Raw genomic sequence first — 21591 nt, 5'->3', positions numbered from 1 at the left:
AGCATCAAATTGAATTTAAAGAGATCTGTATGGAAACGAAGGGTCAACATCAGAAAAATCTCTTTTGTGTTCTGTATAGCGTTGCTTTGTCAGCTCTTAACCAAGATTCTAATATTATCACTTGACCCATTTGTTCATCTCAGAACAATGGAACATTTGTATAGTAGAACAGTGTATATCAAACATACATGCTTGAGTTGTTGACTTCTTCCTAAGACTCAAACTTTTTTTCTGTTTTCCTATAGAAATAACAGTTAGACCTTGGCTGATGCAGAACCCTTGGGAAATGAGTCATTCTGGATTGCTGAGGGTTTACTCCACCATATGAATTGTTTGCTTTTTTTATGTCAACCATTTTGGAAAGAGATCTTCCTAAACTGTATTTCCCATTTCCTTGCATTCTCAAACAAAGGATATTGACCATCATTTAACCTTTCCTTGATGACTCAGAGGCATCACCATGAACATCAATCACAGTACACTGCTGTGAAACAGTGACGCCCTCAGGGCCAATTAGTGTGTTAGGGCCCTTTGCCTCCACACTCTACGGCCCCCAAGAACTGCAGTCCTTTTTCAATTCTTTTGTCTGCTTCTGGTAGTTAGGTTTTTTTTCTTCCTTTGTCAGGCTGTCAGATATCACTTCTCACTTCTGTCTATAGTAGCCCATCTCTACCTTTTGAAATGGCACTTTTAATCTGCTGTGGGTTTGTTAAACTCAAAAACCAAGCTCCTTAGAATCGTGTGTAAAGTAGTAGGAAAGAGGCTCCGAGTGAGGACCTGAGAGAATTTCTTGTGAGCACATGCATGAGTTTTAGTGCACAGGCTTTTGTGATCATGTCTTTTGGTTGCTTGGAAATCTTTTTTTTTTTGGCCTACTTTCTGAAGCTCAGCTTTATTCTATATGGACAAGTTTTCTTACTCTTTAGGGTATTTATATAATTTGGCTTTTGCCATGTGCCTCGTTCAGTTCTCCAATGTAACAGTACAAAATAACTCTGAAGTTTCCAGTGTTTTCAGGTTATTCTGCATGTCCCCAATTCAAATTTGCATGGTGAAAAACATGGTAGTTCAGAGATGGAGGGGAAGTGGGGGGAGCGGATTTGTTCCAAAACTTCTCTTCAAGAGGCTGGGACTAACCATTTCAGACTTTCTTAGAGAATTAGGTATTTTGTGCCTGCTTAGTATAAGGCATTATACTAGGCTTTGGAGATACAGCAAGGAAAAAAAAATCACACAATCTCTGCCCTTTAGGAACTTGGTCGGAGGCTGGAGAGGAAATGAGGGAGTTGGAAATACACCATGAACCCTAGTTAAGGATTACAAAGATAGGATGTGATAGGGGAAAGAAGAGAGCCAGACAAAATGCTCCAGGACTATTTGGAGAGGAAAAAGACACTAAGCCGAGGAGGATCAGGGAATACTTCAGGGAACAGACTTTTCTGTTTTAATGTTTCCATTTTTTCCCCTCTGTATTAAAATCATAAGATTTGTAGCAAGAAGGGACCATAGAGATAATCTCATTCAACTCCTCCATTTTATAGATACAGACGCTAAGAATTACTTATCATCTCTTTGTCAGATGAATGCATATATACACAACATGATGCCCGTGTTTAATTTTCTAAATTTGAGAAATCACCAAAAGGTTGCCCAATACCAATAAAATTTAGCGTATTTCTATGTGGGATCAGGATGAAAATGGAAGTTTTGTTTGCTTAGTTATTAAGCCAAAGACACGGAACATAGATAGTTTTCCCCTTTGGACCCTGCTTTAAAATATATCTTTGCCAGAATAGTTTTGCTAGACGGTTCTATCTCAGCCCTTGCAAGACTTATAGGATCCCAAAATTTTCAAGATTTCTGAGCTGATCTCATCCCCTCATCCCCAATCCCTCAGCTTTCAGATGAGGCCTTTGCAGAGCTCTTAGTATTCAATTGTGTTATTCCAGAGGCTTTTCTTCTGCCCTTTACTTCAGCTCAATCAGAACAAGTTTGAAGCCGGCATAGCGGCCTTGGTATTGTCTTCATTTGGACAAAAGCTGGTCATTAAAGCACAGACCCCTCTTTCTAGAATTTCTCAACAGGCAGAAAAATCACAGCAGTGTTTCAGGTGGTGCTAATACTAAATCACAGTTATCTAGCACTTTCAGTTTTATGCTACACCCATGGGAGGCAGGGATGAATCATCTGGGGCCTGAATCTCTTCATTTCTTTGCTAAGAGCAGCTCCAGATGTGACAGCTCCCTCTTTCTGATACAACCCACAAATTCTCTGTAACTTAGTCTTAGAGAGTTGGGGGGAGGGGCGAAACCCCTGAGAAGTTAAGTGATTTACCCAGTAGTAGTAGGTGTCAGACGCAGGTTTTGGAAGGAGGTCTTCCTGATGCCAAAGCTGGTCCACCACATCTCAGTATCTTTCTTGTGTATTATTGTGTAGTAGTATCTTCATTATACATATGAGGAAACTAGAACTCAGAAAAGTTTTTTAAAAATTGCTTAGTGTTACTTGTCCAGTAAGTGGGACTGCCAACAATCAAACACAGGTGCCTCCTGACTTCAGGTCCAGTATTCTTTCTGCTTCCTCACTGCCATTTTCAGAGGAGCATTGGTCTTCTGTCTTGTGTAAATTAATATTTAAAAAAAACAACAAGTAAATCTTACTAAGAATCAAAGCACAGTGCAATTGAGGGTTGGCCATCATAAAACATCTTCACTCTCCTCGTATAAAGGTTAGGTGCCGTGTAATTGGGGAAGGACAGTGCCACAGTACACTGTAGAGAAGGTTTGAAGTATCCACCAAGTATCTGTGAATACTCTGATCATAATTAATTTTTGGAGAGGTCTTTTATTTGACTCTTCTTATCTTTTAGCTAAAAGTGGTCTGATAGGAAATGTGAACACAGTTTATTTTTTAAAGAATGAGGCTTGCTGGCCAGCTGTTAGGGGCTTTGGTTTTTCATATGAATTTTTTTTTGTCTTTCCAGACTTGGGTTGGCAACAAGAGAAGAAAAATGAGCAGCAAGAATGCGGAGTCTGGATCCTCAACCCCAGGGACTATACCTGGTACTCCTCAAGCATCTCCAGACATGGCTGTCAGAAACATTGTCAATGTCAATGTCGCTCGACCCCCAAGCCAGCAGTCTTCTTGGGCTTCTAACAATGATGTCATAGTGACTGGTATCTACAACCCAGCTACTTCTTCCAGTAGGCAAGGATCCACCAAACAGACAAATGTTCAAATGGCAGAAACTCATAAAATCCCCATTCAGAGATCCTTGGGGAAAAATGAGCCTGAATTTCAGCTGCATGTTCCTGTGCAGAGGCAAATGGCACACTGTAAAAATGCCTCACTGCTCCTGGGTGAGAAGACAATTATTTTGTCAAGACAGACCAGCGTACTAAATTCTGGAAACACCGTATATAACCAGGCCAAGAAAAACTACGGAGGTGCCTCAGTCCAAGCTGCTGAAATGCCATTACCTCAGAAGTCAACGGCGTGCCACCGCCCTTGCAAAACAGAACCCATGGGGGGCCAAAGGTCATATAAGCCCGAGCATTCAAGTCTCATACCACACAGCTCATCTGGACAAAGGGCAGGTGTCAGAGACCCTTACTGTAATGCCCAAAACCTGGAAATCCGAGAAGTGTTTTCATTGGCTGTTAGTGACTATCCACAAAAAATGCTTGGAGGGCACACCACACACAAGCCTAGCTCAGCGGAAGGGAATTACCTGTCCATTGCAATGGAGACGGGTGATGTTGATGATGAATATGCCCGAGAAGAAGAGTTGGCCTTGATGGGAGCCCAGATCCCAAACTACTCACGGTTTTATGAAGGCAGTTCCCTTCGAGCTGAGAACCAAAGTGCAACTTTGACTGGACCAGGGAGAAATATGGCAAATTCACAATTGGTGAATGCCAGAGACTTGCCTGACAATGTACTCTATCACAGAGACTATCACTTGGCCCCACGGACCTCATTGCATACACCATCCAGTACGCTGTACAGCAGTGCTAATCCATCACGAAGTCATTTTTCTCCACATTTTGTATCATCAAACCAATTGAGGCTGTCACAAAACCAAAATAATTACCAGGTAATTTGCAAGTTTTGTTTCCTCGGTTTGTGTGTGTGTGTGTGTGTGTGTGTGTGTGTGTGTGTGTGTGTGTGTGTGTTTTGTCTGTGTAGGTTTTCTTGACAAAAGTATCAAAGTCTCTTTAATTTTGATCATTCCTCAGATTGAGTCTTGGGTCAAATATCTCACACTTTGGAGACATCTTGAGAATTTTTTTTTCCCTTCAAGGCTTGGTGTTTTGGTGTCATATCCTGGAGAATCTTGTATTTCCTCTGCCTTTTTTAGAAATGCTGACTTTTTTTCCATTGAAGATAGTAATTTTAACACTTTGGCAGGTTTCCCATAAGGTTTGAAATGTGGTTGATTTGTCAGGAAATGGTGGCAGCCTTATGGGAAGTGCAAAGCTTTCTGTCACTAAAATTGGATTGAATTAGCTAGTTACATCCTCTTTAACCTGGGTTGTTCCTTTAAGGCAAGGGTCCATAGCCTGGGGGGTCATGAATTTTTGAGGAAAAAATAAGTTTTGCTAACCATATTTCAATGGACCTGGTTTCTTTTGCAATGCTATGTATTTTTAATCCTTTAAAAATTGAAAAATTCTGAAAAGGGATCCATAGGCTTCAGCAAACTCCCAGAGATGTCCAGAACTGAAATAAGATGAAGAAGCCTATGCCTGCAATTTAGATAGCTACCACCACATGGATGGGTACTGTGTTCAAATACAATATGAAGATGATTTCAGTCTTCCCACTTCCCAGCCCTAAGGACTGATGAGAAGCTTTTGATATCTGTTCCAGAAAGCCATCACGATAACTAGTTTATATAAGAACATACATCTATAGGAAATTGTACAAATTAAAGGAACACTGAGGTTCAAAATTGCTCTTGTTTTTCTTGCTACTTCATTAGTCCTTTTGCTAATTAACTACATCCCTGAGAGGCTTGGTCATGAACTTCCTCATTCTGTGCCTGCCCCAAAGCTGCTTTGGAAATTGCTTCTCTCTGGAGCCATGATGCCTTTCTGTATCTAAGATGATGCTAGGCCATTTGCACCCATGGCATGAGATCATGTTGTCTTCCTAGACCTAGTGAGGAAAAACCGCTCCATCCCTCTTCTTCTTCAGTGTTTCTATATGGACGAAGACTCAGAACTTGGCATATCAGCAGGTATCCTGCCCTGACCACCAGAAGAGGTAGTTCTGGGTTCCATGAAATCTGATGAGGAAGGTGCCCAGCACCTTTCTGCTGCATGACGGCTAATAAAATTGTGAATAGATAATGAGTACTTACTGTATGAAAGAGAGTGCTATAGATGGATCTCCTGGCTCTGCCATTGTTCCCAGAACCCAATGGTATGCCCACAGTTAACACTCAGAATTGTTTGTCTGGTGGGTGGATGGGTAGATGGTGCATGTCAGTTCCATGCTGGTTCTAGCACCTGTGCAGGAGAACCACCCAGAACCATACTTTTCTTTCATCTCTCCTCACTTTAAAAATATTTTTTAGATTTGAGCATACCGTTCAGCCCTTCTTGGGAGACAATGATTATCTCATTTGAATTTCTCAAAAACCCTGAGGCAGGGACTCTGGTTATCATTCAGTCCGTTTTACATATGAGGAAACTGAGGGGATCGAAGAGATTAAAGAATCTGCCCCTGGTGCTAGAGGTTGTCACTGGTCGTGACAGAATTCAATTCTACATCCCCCTGCTTCCAGGAGTAGCGTTCTTTCCAGTGTGCCATGCTGAGTGCAGATTGTAAGGCATCTAAGGGGGCCAGAGAATTTGGCATCAGATCTGCCTCGGTACCATCTTGAAGAAGTTCTGTCACCTTCAGAAACAATAATCCCAAGCAGGCCTCAGAGCCAACTGTGGTGACAGGGTGCTTTAGCTTGAGGGTGTTCCATCTTGGAGACTCTCTAGTCTTGCCCTAGATAGGGTCCACACCTTTTGGGGAGACATGCAGTCACATTGGGCCCAGGAGTTTGACTCACTGTGCAGTTCTCCTCAATGTCAAGCCATCTGTATATCATAGATAGGCTTACTGTGCTGATTAAAGATGAATAATTAATGACCATCTATGTGAAGAGCTTAGAGCTTTTGGAGGCAAGGTGCTATATAAATTCAAGATTTATTATTGCTATTCTTATTTTGGCTTTGTACTTACTGCATTCCCATCTCAGGGATTTCATTAGATCTTATGAGCTAATGGAAGGAAAGCACTTTGAGTCCCTCTAAAAGGCACTTTATAAACACAAAGCATCCTCATTAGTGACATTGTCTTGGTGGTCTGTTCCTACTCTGTCCAGTATCCGTGGACTTAAGTACATCTTGTTATTACATCTTCCTTTATTTCGTGTGGGCCCTTAAAGACACACACAGAAAAGTTGCTTCTTTTGGTCCTTCGAAGGGCCTTCTGGGTCCCAGGTGGATGTCTTCTCTCTCCACACCTTTTTGTCCGGTGTGATTCTCACACAGATTTTCCCTTAAGCTCCCGAACATTTTGGAAATAGAAACATAGCCTTTCAGGGTGCATATTGACTTAGAAAAGCACATATTATTAACATTATCTACATAATATTATCTTTTTATGTATTTTGTTTTGGGGCAGCTAGATGACACTGTGGATAGAGTGCTGGGCCTGGAGTCAGGAAGAGTCTTCCTTGTCAGTTCAAATCTGGCTTCAGACACTTACTAGCTGTGTAATCCTGGGCAAGGCACCTAACTGCTGTTTACCTCCGTTTCCCCATCTGTAAAATGGGGATCATAATAGCCCTTACCTCCCCAGGTTTTTGTGAGAGCAAATGAGATTCTATCTGTAGAGTGCCTAGCACAGGGCCTGATTTGCAGTAGGCTCTAAAGAAGTGGTAGCTGTTATTACCGTTAAATATTTTCCAATTACAGTTGAATCTGGGGTCAACACCTCTGTTCTAGAGGACCACAGTCTTGTTCTTCCGGTGTTGTCTGGGCAATAGCACGCTGATGGAACTGCCCCTCTGTTCCCCATTCCAAGCCCAGGCCCCATCTCTGTTTCCGATCCCATTTACCTAGATGTGCACCTAGCTCACACGTCTCACCATGCACAGCATCGGCACAGAAGCTGTCATTGACAAACTACCCCACCTTGCTTATACTTGCCAGTTCTGTTTCATAATCCTTGTGCAAAGGTGCTAGCCATACAGGACACCTCCAAAGTCAGTGCTGTTTGAAGCTTTAGTAGTTTTGAACTTAAAACTACGCTGACTTGAGAGATACTCTGAATATCATATTTTTGGCAATATATTCCCCTGTCCCAATGTGTAAGAGGAGATGTGTCTTTTCCCCCCTCCCCATCGTTGCTTCAGCTTTGCCCCTGGCTGCTTAAATTAGCCAGTAGAACAGCTCTGAAGGCTTGATGAGGACTCTCTTGAAGAAAAAATTATCTGGTAGAAATTAAAGGAAAGACCTCAAAAAAGTCCAGATGAAGGTTTTCGGTTTGGGCCGGCCTTCAGAATCATGGGGGGAGGAGGGGGACAGTGCAGAAAGGAACTGTAGGTTATACCTATAGTATCTAGTATATCCCTCCTTTTCCTCCTTTAGGGGAGAAATACCTGCTAAAACAGTATTGTTTCTGGATTTGCCAGGATATTTGGGTCTTAAACAGACCTGTTTTCAATCCTTATTTGTTTTTATTCCTCTAAAGAGGAAATCACAGTGTGAATTTGCCAGGCCACTTAGGTTTAGGACAGCAGCCAGGCATGTTTTGTTTTGTTGTATTTGGGTCTTTAAAAAAAAAAATCTGTTTAAATTCCCACTTTGGGTAAAAGAGAGAAAGCTAGAGAAAACAAAAGGGGATGTACTTCCTGGAAGCGGGGAGCAGCAAGAACGATAAGATGCTAGATGGGGAAAAGTTCTAACTTCTCATTCAGAGGTCTTGCTAGTTCTGCTTAATAAAGAAAATACTCATAATTCAGCAGATAATGATGTGATCAGGAAATTTTTAAAAAGGAAAACCAAAAATGGCCGTATCAAGTATCAAATGTGGCCATATTTGATCCTATTTGATAAAATAGTATATGCATTCAGGAAAGGTTGCTGTTCAGAGTTCTTATAGCCTTTTTTCAGCCCTCAAACCAATGCATAGGGAGATAGTCACTCTGAATGGGGTATTGTTGAATTCCCCTTTAATTTTGCCATTATTTTTAGCAGCTGCTGCTAAAATGAGGTTTGTATATTGTGTATTGTTCTTTTAGAATCCCATTGGAAACAGCATGGAATTCCAATTTACCTGATCTCTATCTCTTGTGGTTTGTAAAAGGTCAGCTGCTAAAATCATGTGGAAAAAAACTGCAAAGCAGCTTAGTTGTCAGTTGCCAGAGCTTTCAGGGATGCTAAAGTTTCCCAGGCACTAGTTTCAGATCACTGAGCAGAAGAAAAATTAATGTGCTTTAAAACTGTGTGAGTTGGTTAGCTAGAGGCTATGGTGTTGAAAGTATTATTTATTGTTAGGGGGTTTTTAAGTCTCATTACCAAAGGCCTGAATGGAGGGAAGAGGGAGAACTACAGTTTTTAAATGACTCAAGGGAACTTTCTCCTCTGTCTACTGATAGTCAGTTCCCAGCCAGGAGCAGGCCGTTTTTCCTCCCGTGAGATTCTCATCTCTTATGTGAGGTCCTCTCTTGGCACTCAACATATGCTAGTTTGTGAATACTACAAGACCATCCCCGGAATTTAGTCAGTCTCCCATTTACTGAGTGCCTACTGCATGCTTAGCAGCAGGTTCTATGCCATACAAGGTATTAACGTTTTCTTTCATTAACCTAAGGATTCAAAGACACCACTTCAGAAAAGCTTAGGAAACCCTGCAGATTAAACCTGAGTGATGGATATGTTTTAATACCCAGCTCATGCCAAAGCTGTAGCTGACAGAGAGGTAAAGCTTTGATTTATGAATCTCTTGTTGCAGAAAGTCAGTGAGCAGCTATCTGGTTGGATGTTAGTTGAATCTTGCCGATTGCTTTAGTTAATCAAATTCATTTTAATGAAACGGAACTTAATAAAATATCCACTTTTCTACTTCACATAATGTAAAAGATATTTCAGGTAGCATCTTTTTTCCCCTTCCATAAATGGATCTGAAATATTAAAAATGGGTTAATTAACCTAGGTGCAGAATTGTTTTTCCAACTGGGTAATTTTCAAGATCAAAGGAGGAGTGCTCTCTGAAGTGTGCCTTTTATCTAAGTATTGTGACCAAATTGTAGATATCCAAATTAGGCACTGAACCCTTCAAAGCAGCCAATTTGGAGAGGTAGTACAAATGCTGATATAGCCATTCATTCAGAAAACATTTATCCAACACTTACATCATACTAGGGCTGCTCCTAGAAGATGTAGAGAGAGATTTCTTTTTAAATGACATAGTCCTTGCCTTCAAGGAGCTTACATTCCACTAGAATCATAAATGATTAGAGCTCCTCATTAAAACTGGCATGAGTCTATGACCCATTTTTTGGAATCTTAAATCCTTTGAATGCTTTCTTGTCCTTTGAGGGTCTATTTAGTTTTTGGAAATGACCAAAAGAACCTTTGTAGCCAAGGTGGGTGAATAATGTGACCGAGCAAAGTAACCCAGTTTAAGATGTCGAATGACTATAAAATAATTACACTGATTTCTGTGTATGCTTCTGGTTCTGGATATCATTCCAGCAGGGGATGGCCCAAAAGATTTGGACCGATGGCACCCTTGCTGGAATAAGTGTACAGTCTCCCAAGGATAGTGACTATGGAGAAGGGGAAAACATAGCTTCCAGAGTTTGGGGGCTTTGCAGTTGAGAGGAAGTTTGTTTCAAAGCCCTTTGAAAACTTGACTCCTCTGCTTAACTACCAAATTATTTGTACCATGAATTTATGGAAATACAGACATGACTTGAGTGTCCCTGAGGCTCTGTCCGAGGTTCTCTTTTCTACTCCTTTTCTATTCTTATTTGGTGATCTCATTAGGTCTCCTGGTTCCGCTATCAGCTCTAACCTCTCTCTTGACTTCCAGACTCACATTACTAACTACCGATTATATATCGTGAACTGGACCTTTTGTAGACAACTCCAATTGAACATGTCAAAAATAGAACTAATTGTCTTTTCCCCCAAACCCATTGTCTTCCACGCTTTCCCTTAACTGTCACTTCTAGTCACCCAGGCTCACAACCTCAGTGTCAGTCCTTGACGCTTTCTTCTCATCCCACATATCCGATCTGTTGCTAAATCCCATCATTTCTACTTTGACGGCATCCATTACATACTTCGCCCTCTTTCCATTCAGATGGCCAATAGTCGGTCATGGGCCTATATCATCCTACGCTTAGGCCACTACAATAGTTGGTTGGTCTCCCTGCCTCAAACTTCTCCACATTCTAGTCCTTCCTGCATTCAACTGCCAAAGTGATCTCCCTAAATCGCAGGTCTGACCCCATCATCACCATACTCCATCAACTCCAGTGGTTCCCTGTTAGCTCTTGGTTCTCTTTGGTTTTATAACTAAACTTCATTTAGCCAAACCTCCTTATCTTCTTATTCTTCTTATACTTTGTGTCCTTCCACTACAGTGATGACAATGATGTTGATAGCTTACAGTTATATAGCATTTACTCTGTTCCAGGCATCAAGCAATCAGTGCCTACCTTCTTGCTCTTCCTTGCATGTGACTCCATGTCTTTTCATGGGTTCTCCCTCCTCACTGCTACCTCCTGTCTTTCTTGGCCTCCTTTAAGATTCAGCCTTCTTTTTTCATACCTTTCCTTCCCCACTGCCACCACTAGCATGTGCCTGACCCTCCGAGATTACCTTCCATTTCCCTGCATATACCCTGCATATACATAGCTATTTGGGATTGATGATAATGAGCTCCTTGAGGGTAAGGGGTTTGGGCTTTCTTTTGTATCCTTAATATTTGGCACAGTGCCTAGCACATAGTAAGTACATAATAAATACTTGTTGGCTAACTAAAGCCAAGGTTAATTGAATTTGACAGTTGCTTGTTGTGCTAACTGTTGGTGACTATTTTATAAAGGAGGGAACTTAATTCTGTCCAAACTTCATTACGTGGACTTAGTATTTTTTTTTATTCGTAGGACATTGGAAGTGACCAGTGCTTATGGGACTAACCCATTTTCTTAGCTACACATAATTGATTTTAACACAGAAACACATTTTATAGTCACAGATGGGCCCTGTCACTGTTTATATAAATTCAATTACCAAGTTTATTATATACGTGCTTTTGATTATTTCAAGTATGATCTTGCGGTAGTTATTGTTTTTTGCAGTTCATTTAGTTTTACGTATTTTAAGTAGCAATTATGTATAGCAAGCTCTCAATTAGCCTCACCAAAAGAAGGGAGCAGTTGTACAGATAATCCCAAATTGTTGAAAATCCAAATCATTTTTATTTAGCTCAAGAATGCGAGATATTAATTGCTTTCCTTTCAGCAAACTTCCTTTCACCTTTGTACTTTCCATTGCTTAGCACAGTACACGACACATAGTAGATATTTAATAAATGTCTATTGATTGATTTATTGCTAATTTTTGTCTTATATTTTAATTAGCTCACGTTACTGAGCACATATGCAAACTGACTAAGAATTGGGGACATCACATAGTAGGGATAGGATAGAGTGGGACCTCTTAAGCTTTTGCCACTCTTGAACCCTTTTCGCCCAAGCAACTTTTTATGTGACCACAGGTATATAAAATACATATTCCACTCAAACATTAATTGATGATAAACAATGATGGGATCGCAAACCACAGTTTTAAGAACCTGGGGGATAGATTACTTATAGGAAGGTTTTCAAAACTCACCTTCACCTCCTCTGTTAAGTCATTTATCAAGTCCACTTGATTCCACCCCTGCAATATCTCCCATCCATTTCCTCCCCTATTCCTACTGGCTTGAATTTTGGGGATAGCCTCTATGTTATTCTATCATTTCAGTGGTCAACTCTTCATGACCCTGTTGGAGATTTCCTTGGCAAACATATTGGAGTGGTTTGCAGTTTCCTCCTCCAGCTCCCCTGAGGCAAACAGCATTAAGTGACTTGAACAGGGTCACACAGCTGGGAAATGTTTGAGGCCAGATCTGAACTCCAGAAGATAAATCTTCCTGACTTCAGGGCCAACTCCGTCCACTATAGCATCCCCTAGCTTCCCCTAGCCTCTTTACGTAGATTCTCTTTTCTCTTCCCCTTCAAGCCATCCTTCCTCTGCTGCCAGCATAATCTTTTCTGTCTATAGATCTCCTCATATGGCTCTTCCCCCCAGGTATTCATTGATTCCCTATTGCCTCCTGAATCAAGTTTGAACTTGTTTGCCTGACATTCGGGACATTTTATGACAAGTTTTCCATATCCCTTTCCAGCCTATCTCAGATCACTCTCCTACATGTACTTTTTAACTGAATGGACTGGCTAATGCTTTGCCACCTCCCTGTGCCCTGAGCTCTCCTGTGTCTCTCACTTCTCTCATTGTCTTCTCTATGGCTAGAACATGTCCTCTTCCTTCCTTCCTCTTCTTTTGAGCTCCTATCCATGCTTAAAGTGTTTTAAAACCTCAGGCCATGTCTTCCACGAAGTTTTTCTCGATATTCCCAGCTGGCAATGACCTTGCACCTTACACATCGTGTGCTAAGTACTCTGTTGTACCGAGCATGGAACATTTTGTGTTAGAATTATGTTTTGGGCTGATGTCATCTTGCTGTATTGTAAACCCCATGAAAATAAGCATGTCTTAACTGAATTGTCTCCCTTAGCTCAGCCCAGGATTTTACCAAAGCAAGCACTTCACTATTTGTAGAATGAATGGCTGCTGAGTAGCCTAATGTGATTTGCCTATTATTATCTCAAAGACAGATCACAGTCCTAGTAGCGCAGGCACAGTAATGGTTTTTTCCCAATGTTTGAATTATTGTACACGGGCACTCTCTCACATCTCCAAGAGGCAGTTTTCTTGTCGGTAGATATAATGGACCAGCCCTGAGTATAATTTATCAAAAAGAATGGCTTTTCCTGATAGACAGCTCTTGCAGCTACAGAGAAAAGTTTGGTTCTGGCTCTGCCTGGCTAAGAAAACTCCCGACCAGTTTGAGTTCAGCCTTTGATGGTGTACCCCAGGGACTCTAAAAGGTGCCTGGAGCCTAAGGTTGTCCTGGGGATGAGTTATGTGCTTGGTGCTGTTCTAGAGCAGAACACTTTTTATCCTTCCCCTTTCTTGATTGTTTCTTTGCTTTGCCTTTCTTTGTATTCCCAGTCTTAGTCCTGCAACTTCCTGGTACATGGTGGCTTCTCTATAAATTCTAGTTTACTCACCCACATTCCCTGGGCCCAGCTTTGGAGTGCTATTCTCCCCCTCCTCCCACTTTCCAGGTGACAGTGGTGGGATGCATTGGTCAGTTCTTTTCAGAGCTGGACTATTATCCTATTTAATGGGATTTGGCAGCTTGCATTCAGTTATCTTTTCTGTAGGTCAGTGGGGGCAGTTGAGAGTGGGTTGAGAAATTCGTCCTCAGCAGCCATAATGGGTCAAATGAATCCTCTTCACCAACCCCCCCACCTGTAATTAAAGCTCCGAGTCTCTTTACATTCATGGGAAATGATTGCAATTCATTTGTAGAAATTTGAAGTGGCCTGAGCTCTCTGAAAGCCCTGTCTAAGAATAAGGTGATGGTATTATCTAAAACCTCTTTATCAGCATTGAGCACCAGAATGTGACAGGTCTTTTTAGAGAAGTGTTCTTCTCTGCAGAAATTTGACGTGGAAGAGTTATGCCTTTGACTCATATTTCCCTTCCCCCTTCTCTCTATTCATAGGTCTTTTCTGTAGTTGAAACTTTCTTGAAGTTAATGAATCTCTGAAAAAAGGGATTGTAGCATTTCCTAGAAGAGGAGTAAACTTATTTGTACCAACTATAACCATTTGGATGATAATCTCTTTCTGTGATGTTTGGGTTTTTTGATAGAAGGATGGGAGTGGGGACTTGGAGATATTTTTACTGTTTGAGCAAAACTTCATTTCCAAGAATACTTGGAAAAAATTCTTGTGTAGGGTTAGTCCAGTGATGATTCTGAAAAGTAAACTGAGGTCCTCTTTCTCAATACTGTGGAGCACATGTTTATAATTTATGCCATTTTTTGCTTTTGTTTTTAATAACGTTATTGTGTATAGAATTAAAACAAAACTAGCCTGTTTCCTCAGTTGTCCAAATAATTCCGCAATGCAATGTTATGAAAACATTTCTAAATTTCTAGGGGGACCTTGTCACCTCCCTTCTAAAATTAAGAAAGTCCTTTAGATCTCTCGGGGTAAATGAAGGAATCACTTTGGTTGGCGTAGGGGATGTGCTCTGGAAATAGACCCATCTCTTTCATGTTGATCTACCTCCCACCCGTGTCAATGTCTACCTGACCGAGACTCCATTTGTTGTTTCCACAGATTTCAGGAAACCTTACTGTGCCTTGGATTACAGGGTGTTCTAGAAAAAGAGCAGTAAGTAAATTTTTATATAAAGCAGCAAGCGGGTCATACCTTCCTTATTGTTGTTAGGAATGCCATGTAGAAAACTGCCCTGGTTTTGTAATGCTGGGAATATAGAACTTCGTTAAGATTGTTTTATCTCAGAGGCTATATTTTGAAGTAATATTTACACGATGTTTACAAATTCCACCAAATAATGGTAACCTTTAAAAAATACTGCAATCAGCATACCTAAGAAAGTCTTGCAACAGGTTGTTACAGCTGGAAAATCATTTTCATAAACTCTAATTGGTAAGTTTTCCTGGGTCTGATTGGTGCCAGCTAATTTGGCTTAACAATTGAATCTTGATTGGGACTAAAATTAGAAGGAATTTCTAATCTTTGTTAAATAGTTTCTCCTATCACTTTGTATTTGAATGTTCGGGTGGGGGGGGCTAATAAGTCCTCAGGTTGTACCCATCTCTCTTTTTGTCCTACTCTGGTTTTCAGTAATCAGACTCGAGAAACATTTGCAGTCAGTATTGCAGAGATTGGGAATGGTAGATGGAGTGACTGGCCCCTCTCCCCATCGGTTCTGTAGACAATAAACCTTGATGCTCTGTTCTCTCCAGCCCTTAATCCACTCAGTTCCTCCCAGTCTAATTACCCTCACCCTCTTCTCTCTCCCTTTCTTCTCCTGTTCCCTGAATGATCTGACTTAACTAACATCCCTGTCTCTACCTCTTTTCTTTTGACCCTCTCTGCTAACCACTTCATTCCCTCACTGTGCTTCTGTCTGACATCTTTCTAAGGCCTGGATACTCAATTCTGGTTTGCACTGACGATTGAGTCTTGAGGATGAGAGCTCCAGAGAAAGTGCTAACTTGCATGCCCGTAGCTCTCCAGTTTTTCATGAAAGCACTATAAAGCAATAGCCCCTTCCCCCACTTCCACCTCCCCTCCCACCCCAACACATCTTGAAGAACATGTCAAGCTTTATTAAGAATGTGGTATCATGCGTTGTATTTGCAAATCATTTCTGTATATAGGCACCATACCAAAAGGAAGCCTTTGTTAAATAGATTGACTGCTAAATGGACAGTGACTTGTGAGCACATCTGGCAATGAAGATTTCTCATTTAATCAGATTTGTTACACCCATATCATCAAAGCAGCATGAGAAAGTTGGCCGTGGCACGGAAACGGGCTCGTTATAGAAAACCGAGCTTTGGCGTAACAGCCATTCAAACTGGCTTCTACCTGGTCGATTTGGGCAAAAGATGGCAGTGGATATGGGCGTCCTTATGATGTTTTACCTGGACCGTTTCTCACCAAATTGTAGCCTTTCTGTACTTTCAGAGGAAGAGGACTGGCTTTCCTGTTTCCATGGTGGTTGGGTTTTTTTTGTGCTTGTGTGTGAGTATGCAATGATTGTCTTATCTAATTCAGTCAATGGAATAGCATTAAATGAACTGAATAGGGGAAGAGAGCTGGAAAATGCAGGAAGTTTTGAGAGCTAGGTCCACATACACACGGCGTTGGCACCTGGCTTAGAGATTTCTTGGCTTGGGAAGACCTACAGGCTCCACCAAGAGAGTTCAAACTACTTACTAGTTGGGAACTCTAGTTATACTTCAGAAAGTCAGCAGTTGGCTTTGTACCATCAAGCCTAACTTTGCCCAATGAACTCCTTTTCTCTTTATGTTAAGATATCCGATTTTGAAAACCAATCAAATTTATTTCACCTTGTTTTGATTCCTCCTTCATTTCCTCTTACTCTCCTCTGCATACACCAACTAATTAGAGCCCTTAAAATTATATTTTGTATTCTTTAAATCCTGAGAGAACATTGCTGTTGAAAGTAAAGCTTTCCTAATTTGCTCGTGACAAACTCTTGTCCGAGTTCTATCACAACATATCTCCAATTTCACTAAAAAGAGACCTGAGTCATCTTAGGGTGTCTAAGAAACCTAATAAAGAAGTAATAACCACTGTCTGGAATGTTAAACCGTTTTCAAACAAAGAAAGTATAAGGAGTTATGTTCAAGGAAAGAGTGGGAAGGAGAGAGGATCATTAAGCTAACCCCTTGAACCTCTAGTTTACTTTCCTTTTAAAAATAATTATAAAAATGCTTTTGGGAAATACCTTTTAAATACTGTTAAATACCTTAAAAAAAAGTTTGAGTGTTTATTCTTCCTTAGTTTCATTTGCACTCAGTGTTATGGGCATTAGTACAATTTGGCAAATACAGGAAGGAAGCCATGCTGAGTTGGGACCATAAATCTCCAGGCTGCAATAATACTGTAAATCTCCTCTGAAAATATGAGGATGTAAGAAAGGATTATTTAGGAGCCCTTTGTTCACTCTGCTTGATATTAATTTTGGGGTAATTATTAAATTACATGTAAAATTGAAATTGTAGTAGTTTAAAAAGCAAAGCCAAAACTCGAGGCGGTTTGCTGTGGTGGATAAAGCATTAGACTCGGAAGAGTCCAGAAGATCGGAGGTTTACATCTCACCTCTACCACCAAGCAACATAGTTCCCGTTTCCGATCCTCAGTTTCCTCATATGTCACATGGTAATAATAGCTATAGTGCCCAACTCACAGGGGAATCGTGAGGTTCAAGTGAGAACATAGATTTCAAATGCTTTGCCAACTACAAAATACCGGAGTAATGTCTGTTTTTGTGGTTGTTGCCTTGAAGTGAACCTCCTTGTTGCTTGGCCAGACAAGGAAACACCGGTGATCAGGGCCATTTTGGTGGATATAAAGAGACTACCATTTTACTACCACTGAAGTTTGATAGTGGTATCACCTTTTGCAACAGGTTAGCACTGTTTTGATGGTGCATATTTATATACTATACTTATTACAGGCGTGAAACTATTATAGACTATAGGAATAATTTGAAATTGGTTTCAAAGTGAGTTAGTTACATGGGCAAGGAAAACAGAAGCCTGTATTTATAGGTGCAGCGTTTCCATGTTTTTCCCCCACTTGACGGAAGATATTTATCAGGTATTGCAGTTTCTTGAAACTCATCTTTTTCAATAATATTTCAACAGACTGCCTTGGGAACAGAAGAAAATGGACATTTGAGATATGTGCCTTGTAAAATCAATTAAGCTTCTTTTGATTCATTTTTTAATATGAAGAGTACCTGGTTCTCCATCTACACTTGCAAATAAAAGATCTGTAGGTCAAAGTACATTCAGTACTTGCCAGTGTAGTCATAAGACTGAAGTGCTAAGCAAAGGTTTGAATGGCACAGATAGTAAAGAGCTGCTCAAGAAGATGATATTTTTCCTCTATGAAAAAGAAATGTACAGTATGTATATTTGAACTTTGCAGCAAGTTTATTACTTTTCATAAGATACTTTCTTACTGCTCACATTAACTTTTGTAGATAAGGGAGAAAAAGAAAGAATCCGGTTTAAGATATCCTTTTTTTTTTTTTTTAATTGGGAAAATAATTATTCAAAAAAGGTAGCAGGTCTGTTTTATGAGCAGGTTGCTTTATTTACTCTGGATACATTTTTGTATTTATCTCCAATGGAACCTTCGGGATTTGGGGGAGGGAACAGAGAGAAGAGACTAGGTGTATACATTCCCACCTCAAAAGTCTTGTTAGTCTGATTCAATTGAGTTTTTCTTGATGTGGGAATAAAGTTGCTCCGGGAACACTGCAGTGCATTGCATTCAGTAGTCTTTGACAAGAAAAGATGTTTTTGACCTAAAGTCCAAAGGAAGTAGCATAGAGGGGATTGCAGATCAGGAGACATAGCTTCTAGACCCAGCTCAGTCACTTTCTGGATGACTTCAAGGTAGTCACGTAAGACTGGCAGAATGAGAGAGATGGCCTCATTGAATTACATGGTTCATTGCAGTACTGATGTTCCATGATGTCATATCTCTCAGTACTTTACAAATTCTTTTTTTTTCTTTATAGAATGATTTTTGCAGCAAGCAATATTGGAAAATTGTGCAGTTGACTTTGCATCTTCTTCACTCATATTACTATCTTAGACTAAGTACAGGGAAAATTCAGTTCAAATGAAAACCAGTAGAACAAAGATTCTGTATAACTAAGCTATTTTCCACAGAATGGCCCATAGTGTGTGGGTCTGTGGATATTTGGCCCTTCTCAGAATCACTTTTGAATAACTTCCTTCCTTCCTTCAATTCTCTAGAGCCAAACAAGTAGCTTCAAGAGCCCAGAACAGAATTATTGGCCCAGTAGAGGTATAGCCCTAGTTCGTGGTAACTGTTGTTTATGTGATGACATCAGCAACAAATGAGCAAATATGATTAGATGAGATTTATTTTTGAAATGTTTGTGAAAGAGAATGTGAGATGAATAATTACTTCATTCACTGCCTTGAGAAATGTGAAATGAATACAAACTGTTTCTAAAAGACTTTGTTTTTAAATTTCTCTGCCTTCTTGATATTGTTTATGTGAATTTTCTCCCACTTACCAGTAGTTGAAAGATAAGTTTGAGGACCACGTGACCTAGATTATGTTCTTAGTGCCATGTTTTTCAACATTTTTATCAGTGACTTGGATAAAGACAGAGATAAATGACTTATCAAATTTTATGAATGACTTAAGACTAGAAGGAATGGCCAACCTAGATTAGATAATAGAATTGTGATCCAACAGGATTTTGACAACCTAAAATGAATCTAAATTTGATGACATTTGATAGAGATGGATGTAAAGTCCTATACTGTATGGTTGATCTTTAAAATCCAAGTCAGGATGGAGGAGGAATAGCAAAATAATAGTACCTATGAAAAACTCCTGGATTTTAAGAGACAAGCAGCTCTCTACAAGTCAACAATGTGACATGGTGGCCAAAATGAAGCCGCCATGATCTTGAGCTACATTAAGAGAGAAGCATTTAGGAGGTATGGTAGTTCCCTTCTTTCTGCTCTCTGTCCAGATCATCATCTGGAATGTTGTGCTCAGTTCTGAGCATCATGTTTTAGGGAGGGGAGACCAAGACAGACTAGAGCATGTACAGAAGAGGATAACCAGCAACAATATGAGTATCACGGGAAAGAAGTGGAACTGTTTAGACCTGCTCATTAGGACTTGAGGGGAGACGGGATAGTCTTCCTCAAATATGGAAGAGCTCTTAGGTGGAAATAAGATCGGACTCGTTCTCCTTGGCCCCAGGGGGCAGAACAGGTGGGAGCTATAGAGAAAGAAATTTCAACTGACTTAGATGGGAGAAAGTGCTATCAGAGCTGCCCCACACTGGAACAAACTGCCACTGGAGTTGAGTTTCAGATCCCTGGACTTCTTTAAGCAGAGGCTCAGTGACCCCTTGTTAGAGATGGAGAGGTAGTTTCTACCCAGGTGCTAGTTGGACTTGACCTTTGACATTATATAATTCTTCCTGATTAGACACCGGCTCAAAAGCCCCATCTATTGTTAAATTTTGTCCTGCGGCAGAGTTGGGTGTCTTTTGGAGTTTGTGTAGGACAGAAAGAAAGCATATGGGGTGAGACGTGTAGAGGAGACTGTGGGTTCTAGACCTAGCTTTGCTACCAGATGGCTCTATAGCCTTGTCATTTGGATTCTCTGGGCCTTGGGCCCCTTGTCTGTTAAATGAGATATTTGGAACACTTGCACTCTCTAGCCCCTTGCAGCTCACTCTCAGATTTTATCTCAAAGAGGGAAAGGCTTCAAGAGAATAGAAAAGGACAAATGAGCAAAGACAGTGACTGAGAAGCCATCTGTAACTACTGATTCCCATGTTTGTTTTCTGATGCTAGAAAGTCCTTGAAAATGGTCTGTGCATGTGTTTGAGGCTATCCTTATTGAAAACATGAGAAGGAAAACAGGCAGGATTTTGTGAGCAAAAAAAAATTACCATAGATCAGTTCATATTTTAGCAAAGCATTTTACCCAACTCATACTGTTCTTGCGGGTGGGCAGGGAGTGAAGAGATGTAGGTTAGAGGTTGCTTCAATTGCATGGACTTGATAGGCTTGAATGGACAGTTTTATACTCAGTTAAAAAAAAATCAGTGTCCCAAGTACATGATAGGAGAGTGTGGCTGCATAGCAGTATATTTGAAGAAGACTTCTAAGCTTTAGTGGACTACAAAGTTAATATGGTGGTCAAAAGAGCAAATGCAGTCTTCAGTGGCACTTTAACTGAGACACAGTGCCCAAGGCGAGGGAGGTTTTCCAGTCCTTTCTATGCTTGGCCCTGGGCAGACTACATCTGGAAAATCGGGAGCACTGGAAACTGGAGGGCAACCAGATGGCAAAGGGCTTTGGGACAATGACATGCTAGAAGGAACTAGGGAGGTTGATCCTGGAGGAAAAAAAAATAAGATTTAGGGGAGACCTGATGGCTGTCTTCAAGTCAAGTGAAAGAAGGAATTGATTTGTTCTGTTTGGCCTCAGAGGCCAGAACTGGGAGTAATAAGTAGCAGATACAAAGACTGAAATTTCGGCCTGATGTCGAGAAAAAACTTGGTAGCAATTAGAGTTGGCCAAAAGTGGAATGGGCTGCCTCAGGAGGAGTGAGTTCACCCTCACCAGAAGCCTTTCAGATGAAGGGTTAATGACCACTTGTCAAGTATGATGTAGAAGGAATCCTTGTTTAGTTATAGGTTGGACTAGATGGCCTCCGAGGTCCTTTCCAACTCTGAAATGCCATGATTCTTTGATCGATCACTATAAAGATATGAGTAGCTCCTGCAATGGGATTCTGCAGCAGATCTTAAATTTTCAAAATGCTACTTCTGGGAGTTGAAGGAGGGAAAGAAGTTCTCCAGCCTTGGATTTGTTTACTCCAGTGAATGACTGGGAGCTAGAAAACTGAGCATTTTGGATTTCGGAGGGGGAGATCTCGTGGCTGTACAAATTCTCCTTTTAAGAAAATTATTGTTAAAACTGAGATGGATGGAACTTGATCAGAGTAGTTCACGACAGCTAGACTCAGTCAGGTGAGGCTTAGGCCTCTCTCAGATGTGGGCACTTAGCCTCTCAAGGACCCCTCCCCCATTT

The 21591-nt window shown here is 40.7% G+C and overlaps 1 protein-coding gene across 4 annotated transcripts in view; it reads left to right on the top strand.

The window, feature by feature from the left end:
• HDX (highly divergent homeobox) overlaps nt 1-21591 on the top strand; it is a 108988-nt gene that overhangs the window by 31871 nt on the left and 55526 nt on the right. For 3 of the 4 annotated variants that reach the window (XM_051967877.1, XM_051967875.1, XM_051967879.1), the window contains 2 exons: nt 2984-4096; nt 14540-14593. In XM_051967877.1, coding sequence (XP_051823837.1) covers nt 2984-4096; nt 14540-14593 — 1167 coding nt within the window. The remainder of the gene's footprint in view (nt 1-2983; nt 4097-14539; nt 14594-21591) is intronic. The other variant, XM_051967876.1, reaches the window with a different exon arrangement.

Source organism: Antechinus flavipes, chromosome X, assembly GCF_016432865.1.
Source record: "Antechinus flavipes isolate AdamAnt ecotype Samford, QLD, Australia chromosome X, AdamAnt_v2, whole genome shotgun sequence".
Taxonomy (NCBI): domain Eukaryota; kingdom Metazoa; phylum Chordata; class Mammalia; order Dasyuromorphia; family Dasyuridae; genus Antechinus; species Antechinus flavipes.
The sequence above is the reverse complement of the archived record's forward strand: the minus strand, read 5'-3'. Positions and strand labels throughout refer to the sequence as shown.